The 15390-nt window shown below is 39.8% G+C and overlaps 1 protein-coding gene across 24 annotated transcripts in view; it reads right to left on the bottom strand.

The window, feature by feature from the left end:
* Clasp2 (cytoplasmic linker associated protein 2) overlaps nt 1-15390 on the bottom strand; it is a 165882-nt gene that overhangs the window by 129597 nt on the left and 20895 nt on the right. For all 24 annotated transcript variants that reach the window (XM_051201527.1, XM_051201557.1, XM_051201535.1 and 21 more), the window contains exons 5-7: nt 13781-13856; nt 11775-11872; nt 1281-1351 (exon numbers count right to left, since the gene is read on the bottom strand). In XM_051201527.1, coding sequence (XP_051057484.1) covers nt 1281-1351; nt 11775-11872; nt 13781-13856 — 245 coding nt within the window. The remainder of the gene's footprint in view (nt 1-1280; nt 1352-11774; nt 11873-13780; nt 13857-15390) is intronic.

Below are 15390 nucleotides of genomic sequence, written 5' to 3'. Positions count from 1 at the left end.
GAGAAAAAGAAATGGAACAAAGAACAAAAAAGCTCCCCTTCCGAAAGTAGCAGGGATAATCTCACCAAACACAGCAGCAACCACATTTCCAAAATGACCCGCATTCAAACAGTGACTCCTTTAACTTTATAACACATCCCATAGACTTTCCTTAGTTATAACCAAACAGAATGGAGCACAAGGAATGCTACTGAAAACCTCAAGTCAAAAATATTTAACAACTCTTCCTTTTCCTGCTGCTCTGGTTTCTACAGACACCAACAAGGATGACTACTAGACAAATTAGGACGCAGCTCTTGAACACCTTCTATTCAGAGAATACATGTGAGAAGCTGCTGGCTGAGTGAGAACTGGCAGCAGTGAAGTCACTGAGCTTGGGACCTAAGTTTAGATTAAAGGTACACATGATCCCCGTAACACCTAACCATCACTCCACCAGACCCCCTGCAATACCACAAAGCCCAACCTCAAATGAACTGAGAAAAAAAAGCCTAAATTTTATTTGACTAGTTTTCCTATTGTATGACTTTAAATTCATAAAACGAAATTTTTCTCCAACATCATTTACTCTGTCAAGCTAACCCATATTCTGATGTAAGGCTGCTTTCCTACTTGAGGGAAAAAAATTATTATTATCATTGGGAATAGAACATATTCTTCGCAAATGTGGCTAGCGAAAACAGTTTAGGTAGTTGCTACTCAGTAAAACAAAACACAACTTATCAACATTATTAAAAAGGAAGGAATCACAAACCAAATAAATGCCAACTATCTGTGGATAGGACTAATTCTAACCTCTCTGAATTCTGCTTGGCCTCACGTTCTACCGCAGAACAGATGATCACTGTAATAAAATCCCTGCTTGTTTCTTCTCTAATATTGTCACTCAGAATCTACACATTGGTCAAGAAGGCCAATCAACCCCACAATCTCTACTAAAGGCAACAAGATAAACTAATTATTCCAACTGTAAGAACACATTTCACACATGAAACAAAGCACAAGAGGGTTATCAACCATTAAACATGAAGACAAAGAGTATGGCCAGAAATATTATCCCTTTACTACTACAGTGTGAAACCCTCACAACTCCAGAGCTTCAGAGAAGACACAGACCCTAGATTGAGAGTCCACTGTTATACCGTGCAGTTTACAAGCTACAAAACCAACACTTTTAAAATTGAGGATGCATGCTTGGGTTGCAAACACACTTGGTGTCTAACACTTGACTAAGTCATCTCAGAAACGTTTATGAGACGGAAGAACTTAATTACTCTTACCTTTGCAGACACTCAAAACCATACCGCCCGAATTTTGTACTTCATCAAATTTGGCAAGTATCATTTCTAATCTGGGAATAAAGAATAAATTGTTTTTACATAGAGGTGAACAGAAATAATTTCTTTTACCATCTCATTTAGAAAAGAAGATTCTAGGGATTTGCTTTATCTATACAATTGACTCATTGTAGACACAAACTCTGCTCTCTTCATTCATGAGAAGCCAAATACAGGCCTGCTTCTACATGTGTGGATATCTCAATAAAAACAACTTTCACACAAAGTAATTTCATCAAAATTATTTCTCCAAGCCCAGCAAGAAATTCTGTAGTTCCATCCTTGTAACAAATCCAAGACTCAGACATTATTCAAAAGTCTGTGAAAGTCATGCTAAGGAGATGGAAGGCAAACAAAAGATAAAGGCAGAAACTACAGTGATGCAGGAATGACTGCATCTGAAGCTTCCCCTGATATTACCCTATCTCCCACAACACCAATTCCACTAAACTTATATTCACAGTAATTACTCTTTCCACACTTCTGCTAATACTTGAAAAAAAAAAAAGCAGCAACAAACAACACAAACAACACCCCTTTCTTTCTTATTAGAAATGCAATGCACAATCATTACAGAAGGATATTAGGAACACAGCAAGCACAAAGAAAAAAGTACCAGCACATTCACTGACCATGCAAAGAACTTCTGTCCTGGAGTATTTAATATTGACATAGATCTTCCTTTGGGATAAAACTTCATCTTGCTGACAATATAGTTTGCTTTTTCTTTAACTTTCCAACCTATCATTCTATGACTTCTTCTATTCATGACACATATTTGAGCAAGGAAAAAGAATCACTGTTCTATGACTTTTAACTGCCAATTTTTTTTTCCTTTGGCTTACTCTTCTTTTTCACAATTCTATTTCCTAAAACATGTTATTAAGTCTTGATTCACATCTTTTAATTTCTTACTTAAAAAGTGAGCTTACAGATACTTTTTCAAATGACAACACCTAACTTTAATAAGAAATAAAAGAGCCAGGTGGTGGCGGTGGATGCCTTTAATCACAGCACTCAGGAAGCAGGGGAAGGTAGATCTGAGTTCGAGGCCAGCCTGGTCTACAGAGTGAGTTACAGGACAGCCAGTGCTACACAGAGAAACCCGTTTCAAACAAACAAATACCAAATTTGTTTTTTAAGTACTAAATTTGTTGTAAGAAGAAAAAGAAGAATAGAAAAGAAAAAGAAAAAAAGAAAGGGGGGCTGGAGAGAGAGATGGCTCAGAGGTCAAGAGCACTGGCTGTTCTTCCAGGGGGCGGGGTTTGATTGCCAGCACCTACACAGCAGCTCACAACCGGGTATAACTCAGTCCCAGGGGATCTGATATCATCTTCCTGGCCTTCACAGGTATTGCATGCACATGGTGTGAACACATACATGCAGGCAAAACACCCATACATATAAAATAAAAGGAAAAGAAAAAAATGTATTTTTTAGCTAAAAACTCCTGGGATTCCTTATAAAGCAATTTCTAACCCTTAGCCACACCTCCGGCACCAGCTGATCCAATAAGTACAACTATGTATGTATCTGCGGAGGAAAGACACAGGCTGCCTCATCCTACAACACAGCATCTTCCACGGGGCTGAGCAGATCAAGCAGGTAAGATGCGAGCATGAGATGCAGGGAGCACCGACCCTGGAGCCTGACACCTCAGGGCGGGTCCAGAAGAGCCAGGGACAGAAGGGCACGGACTTGGAGAAGCTGTTTGTGGGAAAAGCAGTGTAAGTCCATGAGAAACATGACAACACATGAAAACCTGGGTTCCCTCAGCAACACAAACAGAAAAAATTCTAAAGATTAGGAAATGGGAGTAAGAAACTTAGGATAGAAATCGTAGAATGAGGGGGAGGTGGGCGGTGGCTGTAACCCTATAAACCCAGCACTTGAGTCAGGAGGAGCAGGGACTCCAGGTGAGCCTCGGCTATCAGGGGAGTTCAAAACCAACCTGGGCGCAAGAACCCGGCCTGTCTCCAACAAACACCAAACAGGAAGTCCAGAAAGGGGCTAGCATGGAGCAAGGAAGAGACACAAGCAGCGTTGCTAGGAAGAGGAAGCAACTGCGACAGTTGAGTAGAGGGAAGGGGAGACAGGGGCCGCCAAAGTCTCGGGCTAGGCTAGGCAGGAAGGGGGAAGACAGCTACTTCACACTCCCTCTTGTGCGAGTTCTCACTTTCCCCCTGCAACTACCTAGCGCCTTCTGGGCCTCCCCTCTTCCCAACCATTCTCTTTCAGCAACATTCACAGTAAACCACAACGCAACCTCAGTACTGACTAAAAAAACATTTACTGTCCTGTTCAAAAGCTTTATCAAAGACAATTTACATCTTTAAAGCAAACAAATGAACGAATAAAAGCCCAGCATAATTTTCTACATAGACTTCACTGACGATTCCAACTTCCACCATTAAACTTCAAACACATATTTTACAACTTAATTTTTTTCTTAGGAGACGCAGCTGGCCTGGCACTACCTCTATAGGCCAGGCTGGCCTCGAACTCACATAGATCTACCTGCCTCTGCCTTCTAGATACTGAGATTAAAGGCATATGCCACTATACCTGACAGAAACTCATTCTTTTGTAATTTTTTTAAATTTTACATGCATTGATATTTTGCCTGAGTGTATGTCTGTGTGGAACTGGAGTCACAGACAGTTGTGAGCTGCCGTGTAGGTGTTGGGAATTGAGCCTGGGTCCTCTCTTAACCACTGAACTATCTCTCCAGCCCCCAAAACAGAACACCTTTCATGTATAATCTAATGAAAAATGAAACAAAGAGCTTAAAGAAGACTCCAGGCCCTTCTGAATAATTGTGTGTGGGGATGAGTGTTAAGAGCAGTTTTTTTCCCCGGCCTGGTCCCACCGCCGCACCCGCCCCAAATAACACACTGAGATGCTATATTTGATATAAAGCTGTAGGCCAGTTACTAGTTTCTTATCGGCTAGTTCTGTCTTAAATATTAACTCATTTCTATTGATCTAAGTATTTCCACGTGGTCTCATCTTACTGGAGAGAGGGGCTGGCGTTCTGCTCTCTCCGTCGCCCATGTTGAACCTCCTCCCTGTTACTTCCTCTCTCCTCCTTGTCTCCTAGTCCCGCTTATCTTGCTTTCCTATTGGCCAACAGTGCTTTATTCATTAACCAATAAGAGAATCATATTTACAGAATGACATCTCCCATCTGGTGAGAGCAACAAATTGAAAGGAAGGGGAACACAGCAAAGACAGGGCTGTCCAAGAGAATTTAACACATCTGAGGAGTCTCTGGGAAGGTTCACATTTACAGGCTACAGGAAAACAGACCTGGAAAAAGCGACTCTAACTTAAGTGCAGTCCCAGGCTCCAAGTTAGGAAGAGGAAATTACGGTCAGGTGTTCAGAGTCATCCATCTGCTTTGAGCTTTACTGAGTGAGACTTTTAATACCATGCAACTCATGGCACTGAAGTGTATCTTTCAGAGCGGAAATGTAGCTCAGGAGTACAACCCTTGAGCAGCATGTGTGAGGCTTTGGGATTTATCCCCACTGTCACAAAAAGAGAAAATGAAACATACAACTGTGGTTTATAGTCTATCCTGAGTAATACAACCATTACCACGATTTTTACAATTTTACCATCCCAAGGGACATCCATTGGCAGTAGTTGTTCCTTCTCTGTTTTCTCTCTCCTCCCCCGTTCTAGGCAATCACCAATCTACTTATTACTATAGACCATACCTGACGTGTGAATTATCCCATCTGGTCATTAATTCAAGTGGAAACATAACGTGGCGCTTTTGATGACTGGGTTCTTGCTATTCTACTGTATAGACATACTGCACTTGAATATTCACTCATTAGTTGATATACGTGGGGATGGGAGATGTTTGGGTGGTTTTGTGACCTTGACTAATGCTGACACTCTGCAGTTATAAACTGTGCCCCCCAGCTGCTTTATTGGCACATGGTCCCATGAGAGTCTCATCCTTTTATACTTTAGCTATGCCACGGTGGTGTGAAGAGGTCTGTGGCTTTGTTGTTTTGTTTTGGGTTTTTTTGTTTTTTGTTTTATTTAGGTATGTAGTTTTGATCAGACTTTCTTACATAGTTAAATGACAGTCAGCATCATTTTATGTGTTCCTGGCTATCTGTGTATTCTCTTTTTATAAGTATTTCATTTGGATCCTTTAAAAATCGCATGACCTGTTGTCCTTTATACAATCAAGATACAAGTTTCATATTATTTGGAAATATTCCCATCACATATGGGTTTTCTTATAATGTCCGTTGAGGCATATTTTGAATTATTATAAAGTCAATTTTTATTAAATATGCCAACATATTTTTAGTTAATCCTTTTATTTTGGAGAATGATTTACATAATTACCTCATTCGCTCCTTCCCTTTCTTCCCTCCAAAGCCTCACATATGCCCTCCTTGCCGCCTTTCAATCTGGGCCTTTTCATTAATTATTGCTGCATTTATATATGTACATGAACACACACACATATTCTTATTAATTATTGCTGCATTTATATATGTACATGAACACACACACACATATTCTTATTAATTATTGCTGCATTTATATATGTACATGAACACACACACATATTCTTATTAATTATTGCTGCATTTATATATGTACATGAACACACACACACATATTCTTATTAATTATTGCTGCATTTATATATGTACATGAACACACACACACATATTCTTATTAATTATTGCTGTATTTATATATGTACATGAACACACACACATATTCTTATTAATTATGGCTGTATTTATATATGTACATGAACACACACACACATTCTTATTAATTATTGCTGTATTTATATATGTACATGAACACACACACATATTCTTATTAATTATTGCTGTATTTATATATGTACATGAACACACACACACATATTCTTATTAATTATTGCTGCATTTATATATGTACATGAACACACACACACATATTCTTATTAATTATTGCTGCATTTATATATGTACATGAACACACACACATATTCTTATTAATTATTGCTGCATTTATATATGTACATGAACACACACACACATATTCTTATTAATTATTGCTGCATTTATATATGTACATGAACACACACACACATATTCTTATTAATTATTGCTGTATTTATATATGTACATGAACACACACACATATTCTTATTAATTATGGCTGTATTTATATATGTACATGAACACACACACACATATTCTTATTAATTATGGCTGCATTTATATATGTACATGAACACACACACACATATTCTTATTAATTATTGCTGTATTTATATATGTACATGAACACACACACACATATTCTTATTAATTATTGCTGCATTTATATATGTACATGAACACACACACACATATTCTTATTAATTATTGCTGCATTTATATATGTACATGAACACACACACATATTCTTTTTAATTATTGCTGTATTTATATATGTACATGAACACACACACACATATTCTTTTTTGGGGGGGTTGGTGGGGGATGTCCTTCTGAATGCTGCGAATATGCTTCTCTTATTGGTTGATGAATAAAGCTGTTTCGGCCAATGGATAGACAGGATGTAGCCAGGCAGGAAGTACAGGTGGAGCTACCGGACTAGGAGAGTGATGAGAGAGGAACATGTGGAGTGAGTCACCAGGATGTCACGTAGCTGCCCAGAAAGCAAAAGGCTGGGGCATCACCAGTAGCCAAGACCATGTGGAGATACACAGACTAATAGGTTTGGGTTAATAATTAGGAGAGAGCTAGCTAATAAGTAAGAAGCCTGGGCCATAGGTCAAACAGCTGATAATTAATAGAAGCCTCCGTGTGTTTATTTGGGACTAAACAGACTAAACAGCTGCAGGACTGAGTGGGACAGAAACTTCCGTCAACATTTGGTGTTTCAAGACAGGGTTTCTCTGTGTAGCTTTGAAGCCTGTCCTGGAACTTGCTCTGTAGACCAGGGTGGCCTCGAACTCAGAGATCCTCGGTCACCCAAGTGTTGTAGGTTTGTGCCACCAGTGCCAGATACATATACTTTCTTAAATACAATCTGCTTGGTCTGTATAATATTACTCGTGTGTGTGTTTTCAGGGCTAACCTAAAGCAGGCATTGGGTAACTGACTGGTGTGCTCTTCCCTAGGGAAGACTATGTCTCCCGCCCTCATAACTATGCCTGCCTGTAGCTCTTTGTGTAGGGTTGAGGCATTAAATTCTTGGAAGGCCTCCCCCCTTTGCCAGCATATCTATTATTATTGGGCTGTTCCGCTCATGGTTAGGAAGTCATATTAGTGAGACTTTATGAGCACATTGTGTCTTACTAGAAGACAATCTCATAGTAAACTTCCTCTGGTTATTACAAAAATCTTTCTGCCCCTCTTCAGCCATATTTTCTGAGCCCTAAGTATAGGAGCTGCTTTGCAGATGTATTTATCCATGGGGCTAGCCTCCACAACTCTGCACTTTGACTGGCTGTGGAATACTTGCTGTTGTAAAGAGATTTCTTTGACAAGGGGTGAGAACTACATTTATCTGTGAGTATAAGGACAGTTATTTGGAATGTAGCTAGAGATTTTGGTACTAAGCCAATCAGCACTGGTTTAGTAAAGTGGTAGATTTATGTTCTTCACTACCCTGGGTAGCTGGCTAGGTTTCCAGTATCAGGCATGATTTCCCTCTTGTTAAGTGGATCTTAAATTCAATTAGAGAGCTGTTGGGTTACTGCCAAGATACACATGCCACTATTGCATCCTTAGAGTTATTGTGCCCTTCTGGTCACTATTGTGGTTCGTAGGCATAATGGCTAGGTAGGTAGCTTTCTTCCTTTGAATCGCGTGGTGCCTTGTGGTATGATGAAGATAGTCCTTAGGCAGGGGGCTTTCAAGTGAGTTCCACTGCAGTGTCTGAGAGTGTGTGATGTCTTGAGTGACAGGGACTTAACCTTCCACCTCTAGATGGCAAACAAGGGCAATAGCAGTAGGCTGTACTATTTTAGGAGTCTCACGGACAACCTGACCAAAAATTCTAAAGAAGGCTTTTGATTCCTGGTGTTGAAATTTTTGTTAGGTGTTCATGGCTCTCAGAGGGAGTATTGTTGGCCCAAGTGAGAAAATTTCATTTAAACTATATGTGAATATTTATACACTTTAATGTATGTTACAGGCTTTTTGAGGTAGATCGTTAATAGTGTGAGTCCTACGACTTTTTCCAGACATCCTTACCTCTATTTTACCATCCCCCTCCCTAGTTAGAACCCCAGCAACACATTTTTTCCCATATTCCCCTCTCTATAGCTCCACTACCCAACCTCTACTCTAGCAATGGTCCCTTTTCATTCCTGGTTTCTGCAGTTACTCGAGTACATGTACTCACACTTGAACATCTGGAGCTAAGAGCCTCTGATGAGAAAATCATTTGTCCTAGGTCTGGGTCACCTCGCTCAATATGATCATTTCTAGTTCCATCCATTTATCAGCAAAGCTCAGGATTTCATTTTTTTTTTCCTTTATAACTGAATAGTACTCTAAGTATATACACCCCATTTTCATTATCCACTTGTCAACTGAAGGACATTTAGGTTGTTTTCATTTCCTAGCTATTGTGAACATAGCTGAACAACTATCTGTGTAGCGTGGTGTGCTCTGGGGCATATGCCAAGGAGTGGTGTGGCTGGGTCACGCGGTAGATTTTGTGTAGCTTTCTGGGAATTCACTGGGATCTCCACACATACTGCCACAATTTACAATTCCACCAACAGTGAATGAGGGTCCCTACACCACTGCCCCCATCCCCTCAGGCATCTGCTGTCAGGGCTCCACTGACTCTTGCACTTCTGACTGGTGTAAGATGAAAGCTAAGTTATTTTGATTGGCATTTCCCTAATTACTAGGGACAATGAATATTTTTTGAGACATTTCTTAGCCATTTTGTTTTTCTTCCTTTGAGAACTCCCTATACAAGTCCCAGGCCCACATTTCTTAATGGGTCATTTGTTTGTTGGTTTTTGATTCATTGTTTTATGGGGGTTTTGAGTTGTTTCTATATTCTGGGTATTAATCCTCTGTCAGATTTATAACTTACCAAAGATCTCTCTCATTCTGTAAGCTTCCTCCACCCAATTATTTTTTGTTGCTGTTGGGTTTTTGGGGGTTTTTTGTTTTTCTGTTTTGTTTGTTTGTTTGTTTGTTTGGTATATATAAGGCTTTTACTTTTGTGAAGTCCCAGTTGTCAGTTGCTGGCTTTAATTTTGGGGCAAATGGAGTCCTATTCAAAAATCCTTTTGTGCACCAATACCCTGCAGGAATGGCCTGTGTTTTCTTTTAGCAGTGCCAGTGTTTCAGGTTTCACACTGAGGTCTTTGATCCATTTGGAGTCAGTTTTTGTGCAGAGTGATAGATGTGGGTCATATTTCATCCTTCTGTTAGTGACATCCAGTTGTCCCAGCACCATTTAGTCAAGACGATTGCTTCTTATCTTTTGGTTTCTCAAGTCAGGGTTTCTCTGTGTAGCCCTGGCTGGCCTTGGATTCACAGAGATCCACCTGTCTATGCCTCCTGAGAGCATTAAAGGCGAGTGCCACCACCACCCAGCATAAGATGCTTTCCCGTTCACAGCTTATGATTTTGGAACCTTTATCAAATATTAAATGGCTAGCTAAGCGGACATGGCGCACGCCTTTAATCCCAGCACTCGGGAGGCAGAGGCAGGTGGATCTCTGTGAGTTCCAGGACAGCCTGGTCTTCAAAGAGAGTTCCAGGACAGGCTCCAAACCCCAAACCTACAGAGAAACTCTGTCTTGATAAACAAAAACAAAACAAAAGAACCCTCACTCTCTCCTTTTTCATACTAACCTAAAATTTAACAAAAAAGACCTAGCAAGATGATTCATCAGGTAAACCTGTTTTGCTGCCCAGCCTGACTGCTTTATCCTCCTTCCCTAGAAATTACATGATGGAGAGAAAATTAAGTCCCACAGACTGGCCTCTTCTATGCCCACGCTCACAGGGGAATCTTTTTTTTTTTTTAAATTAACAAAAAAGCCACATACATGGGAGGGGAGGAAAAAAAACATGGAAGAAAGTAAAATATCCAGTATGTCACAGAGTGTGAGTGGAACATCATGAGTGAGTGGACAGGCGGTGGTGGCGTGCATGGCTTTAATCCCAGCACCTGGGAGGCAGAGACAGGTGGATCTCTATGAGTTCATGGCCAACCTGGTCTACAGAGTGTGTTCCAGGAGAGCTAGGGCTACCCAGAGAAACCGTGTCTCATTTGCACCCTACCCTCCCCCCCAAAAAAAGAAAAGGAAAAAGGAAAGAAAGAAAACGCAGACAATAGATAGCTACAAACAATACTAGTGGAAAATAAATGTTTACAATCTGGCCTCTAGGGAAAAGATATTACAACAATCTGGAGAAAAAAAATTTCAATTTGCCCATCCCACCTTTATAAATAAAACATCCAACTGATTTTTAGTTTTAACTCTATATACTTAAAAAAGTTCATTAGCATCTATTTTTAGGGTTAGAAAGATAGCTTAGTAGCAAAAAGATATTTGTCCCAAAGACAGATCACGTGATGATTCCCCATGCTGTCCTCTAACCTCCACACATGAACCATGCTACTCACACCCCCAAATAAAATGTAATTTAAACAGTGTAAACTCCTAACATCAGCTTTATTTTTTTAAAGCAGGATCTTACTAGCCCCAAACTCACAGAGATCCACCTGCCTCTGCCTTCCAAGTACTAGAACTGAATGCATGCATTACCACCCCAGCAAGTAACACCATTCTTAATGTTGCAAAAGTAGAAATTTTCTAAGATCAGAACAAGACAAGAATGTAACCCCAGTCAACTCTTAACAGCACATAGGAAAAAATGAAGACAAGAATGAGAAATGAAAACTATACAGACTGAGAAAAATAAAACTATCTTTGCAGATGACAGGATTACCTATGGAGATAATTCTAATTCACATACACCCATCCTGGAAATATTAAGCTCTTAAACAGCCAAGTTGAAGGAAACGAGTGCCAACTGCCTGGGTATGTAACTTTACTTCTATAAAATGGTTCCAGAAAACTCAGGACACTAAAATGTAGATGCTACGGATCCCTCCCTGGCCTGGAACTCTTTATGCAGACGAGATTTGCCTGCATCTGCTTCCCAAGTGCTGGGATAAAAGGCGTGCCATCACACCCGGTTCTAATATTTTACTTTAATAAAATGAACAAAATTATATCTTTAAAAATCTGTTGCAATAGGCCAGGTGAGGTCAGCCTGATCTACAGAGCAAGTTCCAGGACAGCTAGGGCTGTTACAGAGAGAAACCATGCCTCAAAAAAAAAAAAAAAAAAAAAAAAAAAAAAAATTACAGTTTTTAAAAAAAACTATAGTAAAGTATAAATTTAGGAAGACTTACCTAGCAGGAGGAATGTCTCTCTTAGACAGATCAATTCTCAGCTTCTCCCCTACGTGTCTATAAATCTCCACTACAGCTGATATTGCAGCATTTCTCACCTGTCAAAGATTTCAAGACATTTTAATTTTAATAAAACTTAAGATGTGACACTTACTTCCTTTCAAGGTAACAAAAAAAAAAAAAAAAAACTACCAGGCCAACCTGACACTCTAAATTGGTTTTAATATCATTTCAGTCCCTGGAGAAATTATAATATTACATGTTATTAATGAAAACCCAAAACCATGTTTTGTCCAAAAACAAATAAAGCCCTACAGACCCCATTTAAAGAAGAGCAAAACCTTAGTGGTGGAGCACTTGCCCAGCGTGTGTGAGATCTTTAGGTTCAAGCCCTACTACCATCAAAAAAAAAAAAAGAAAAAAAAAGGAGGTAGGAGGTGGTTAATAGGAATCTGTGAATAAAAGCTACCAATTGGAATTTCAAAAAAATTTTATTAACCTAAAATACAGTTAATTAATGTTCCTAGAATAAAATTACTTTCAAAAATATATCCTGAACTCAAGTATTTTTACATCAATATTTGTAACATTATTCAAAAGAGTCAAAAGGAAGAAAAAAAACCAAAAATTCCTATTCCCATATGTATGTGTGTGTGTGTGTGCGCGCGTGTGTGTGTGTGTGTGTGTGTGTGTGTGTATTGTGATGTCTCTATTACTGGAAGATTAGTGTGTGTGTGTGTGTGTGTGTGTGTGTGTGTATTGTGATGTCTCTATTACTGGAAGATTATTCAACCTTAGAAAGAAAAGGGAAATTCTGACACATTTTGCAACATGGATAACTTGTGGGCATTATACAAATTGGGACTGATCAGAAAGGACAGCTATTGTCTGATTGCTTCCACTAGGTACCTGGAGTAGTCAAATTATGATGAAGAATGGTAGTTGCCAGCAGCTGGGGGAGAGGAATAGGAAGTTGTCTCATGGGTACAGAGTCTGAGTTCTGAGGAGGTAAAAGTTTTACAGGTAGATGGTGATATAGTTGCAAAACAATGTGAACGTATTTAATACCACTGAAGTGTACACTTAAAAACAGCTGCAATGGTAAATTTTATATTCTATATAAGAGGTGAAAAAAAGAATGGGGCTGAAGAGAACAATTTGAAAAACAACACTTATTTGTTTTGCACAACTCAATGTCAAACAGCAACCGAGAGCCAGGTGTGGGGGCACACACAGTCCTAGCTTCCTGGGAGACTAAAGTGGGGAAAATCGATTGAGTTCAAGAGCTTCAGGTCAGGCTAGGCAAGAAAAGAACCTTTGCCTATTAAAATAAAGCTGCAGTTGAAGAGAGTAAAACTGTACAAACCTGTTGAGGGACAACTAGAACTTTTAAGAAGGAAAAAAAAAAAAAATCTTATTCAGTGTCACTCCAAATGCCCTAGTTAGTTCACAGATAATGATATTACAACTGACTTTCAGGGGAGGATGAATCCTGACTACAGTACAGACAGCTCAGGTAAAGAGATGTACCATAGACACAAAGGACTTCCCTATTAAACAGGGCTATCAACAACTAAATAGTTCTGGTATAAGCATATTCAAGAATGTAGGCCGGTGACACTCTGGATAAGAAGGGAACACAGGATTCTCTTAGTCTGTCAACTCAAGAACCAACCATTAAATTCTTTCTATCCTTAATATCAGCCCAAGAACTGACAACTTAATGTTCGTTCCAAAATAAATAAGTAAACAAAGTCTGGTAGAAGAAGGGGAAGAAGAAGAAGAAAGGGGAAGAGGCCTGTAGTCCTAGCTACTTGAGAGGGTGGATCAGGAAGGTGGGGAGAGACCAGTGGATTCTGAGCAACACAGCCAGACCCCCCTCAGTTAATTAAAAAATAATCTTTCCACTATCTACCCTCTCAGCTTAAATAAAGTAAGAGCACAAGAAAGGACAACACCCGCCCCCATACACACAAACTCAATGCTTGAAGGTAAAAAATTTTTACCTGACTATTAGAATCTCCAAATAAGATACACAAATGTGGCACCAACTTGCTGATGACCAGTGGCTGAGCTCCAAAGCTAAATATAATTTGAAAAAGAGAGAGAGAGAGAGAGAGAATTTGGTTTCATTTAAATACTGAACAAAATATCCTGATGCTATCTTTCTGTTTGTTGGTTGGTTTTTGGTTTTTGAAACAGGATTTCTCTGTAGCCCTGGCTGTCCTGGAACTCACACTGTAGACCAGGCTGACCTCTAACTCAGAGATCCACCTGCCTCTGCCTCTCGAGTGATGGGATTAAAGGCTTGTGCCACCAACACCTGGCCTTTCTTTTTGTGTCTATCAGGACAACTTTGGTGAAGAACATAGACGTATATCATTATTAAAGAAAAACTAGTATCAAGCAAAGTGATGCTAAGCAACAAAAAGTGCCAACCCGCATAGGTGTGACTGATGCAGTCCTAGTCAGCAGAACTACCACTATGATGAAACAGATCGACCAAAAGCAAGTTAGGGAAGAAAGAGTTATTTCATTTACACATCTATCTCCAAAGGAAGTCAGGGCAGGAACCTGGAGGCAGGAGCTGATGCAGAGGCCATGGAGGATGCTGCTTATTGGCTTACTCATCATGGCCAATCAGTCTGCTTTCTATAGAGCCCAGGACCACCAGCCCAGGAACAGCATCACCTACAATGGGCTGAGCCTTTACCTATTAATCACTAACTAAGAAAAAGCCTTACAGCTGGATCTTATGGAGGGACTTCTCAATTGAGGCTCCATCGTTTCAAATGGCTATAGCTTGTGTCAAGTTGACACATGAACCCACAGGGCAAAATACTCAATAGCAATTTGACAACCCTGGCAGCCTACCAATTACTTAAGAAAATCTGAGCATGTACTTTTGAAATAGTATTTGTTTTTAATGACACTGGATCTTGATACACAGTGAAATAAAATAAGTAGCTTAAGAGAGCTTTATGTTTACTAATATTATGAAGTCTAGGTTGAATGCAAAGTGCTGACTGGAGGCCACAACCAGAACTTGCCAGCAAGAAGGACCCAGAGCAGTGAAAGAAGAGAGGTCACACCACAGGAAGAGTCCAAAGGGACCAGGCATTACCTATCACACTGCAGTCCGCAAAGCTGTTCTAGAATAACAACAAAAGCCTCCACTCACATTTCCCCCGCCTATGTCAGTCAAGGTGCCGCCAGTCCTGTCAGGGCTCTGCCAGCTGCTCCTAGCTGGGCCGTACAAAGCCCTGGCACAGTCCTGACAGGTCCACAACTCCAGCAGTCACTCACAGTGAGTGCTCTAGCCTAGAACTAACAGACACAAAGAATGTGGGGAAATAGCTTCAACATGTGACATGCCATTGAGTTTAAAAATTCTGTAGCAGATCGTAACAGAGAAAAGAGCCCAACTTATTAGCATAATCAATTCTTTAACCAATTCTGGTTGGCTAAAGAAAAAAGAGACAGCTTTAAAAATTAACATGTCAGATACTTTACATATACAAAAGTGGCACTAAAGATTATATTTTCGTTTAGGACACCAATTAATAACTACTTAAAATTCATTTTCAAAGAGGATGGGGTGGGGGTTGGGAGGGGG

This window comes from Phodopus roborovskii, unplaced genomic scaffold, assembly GCF_943737965.1.
Source record: "Phodopus roborovskii unplaced genomic scaffold, PHOROB, whole genome shotgun sequence".
NCBI classification, from domain to species: domain Eukaryota; kingdom Metazoa; phylum Chordata; class Mammalia; order Rodentia; family Cricetidae; genus Phodopus; species Phodopus roborovskii.
This window is presented reverse-complemented; position numbering and strand designations above follow the sequence as displayed.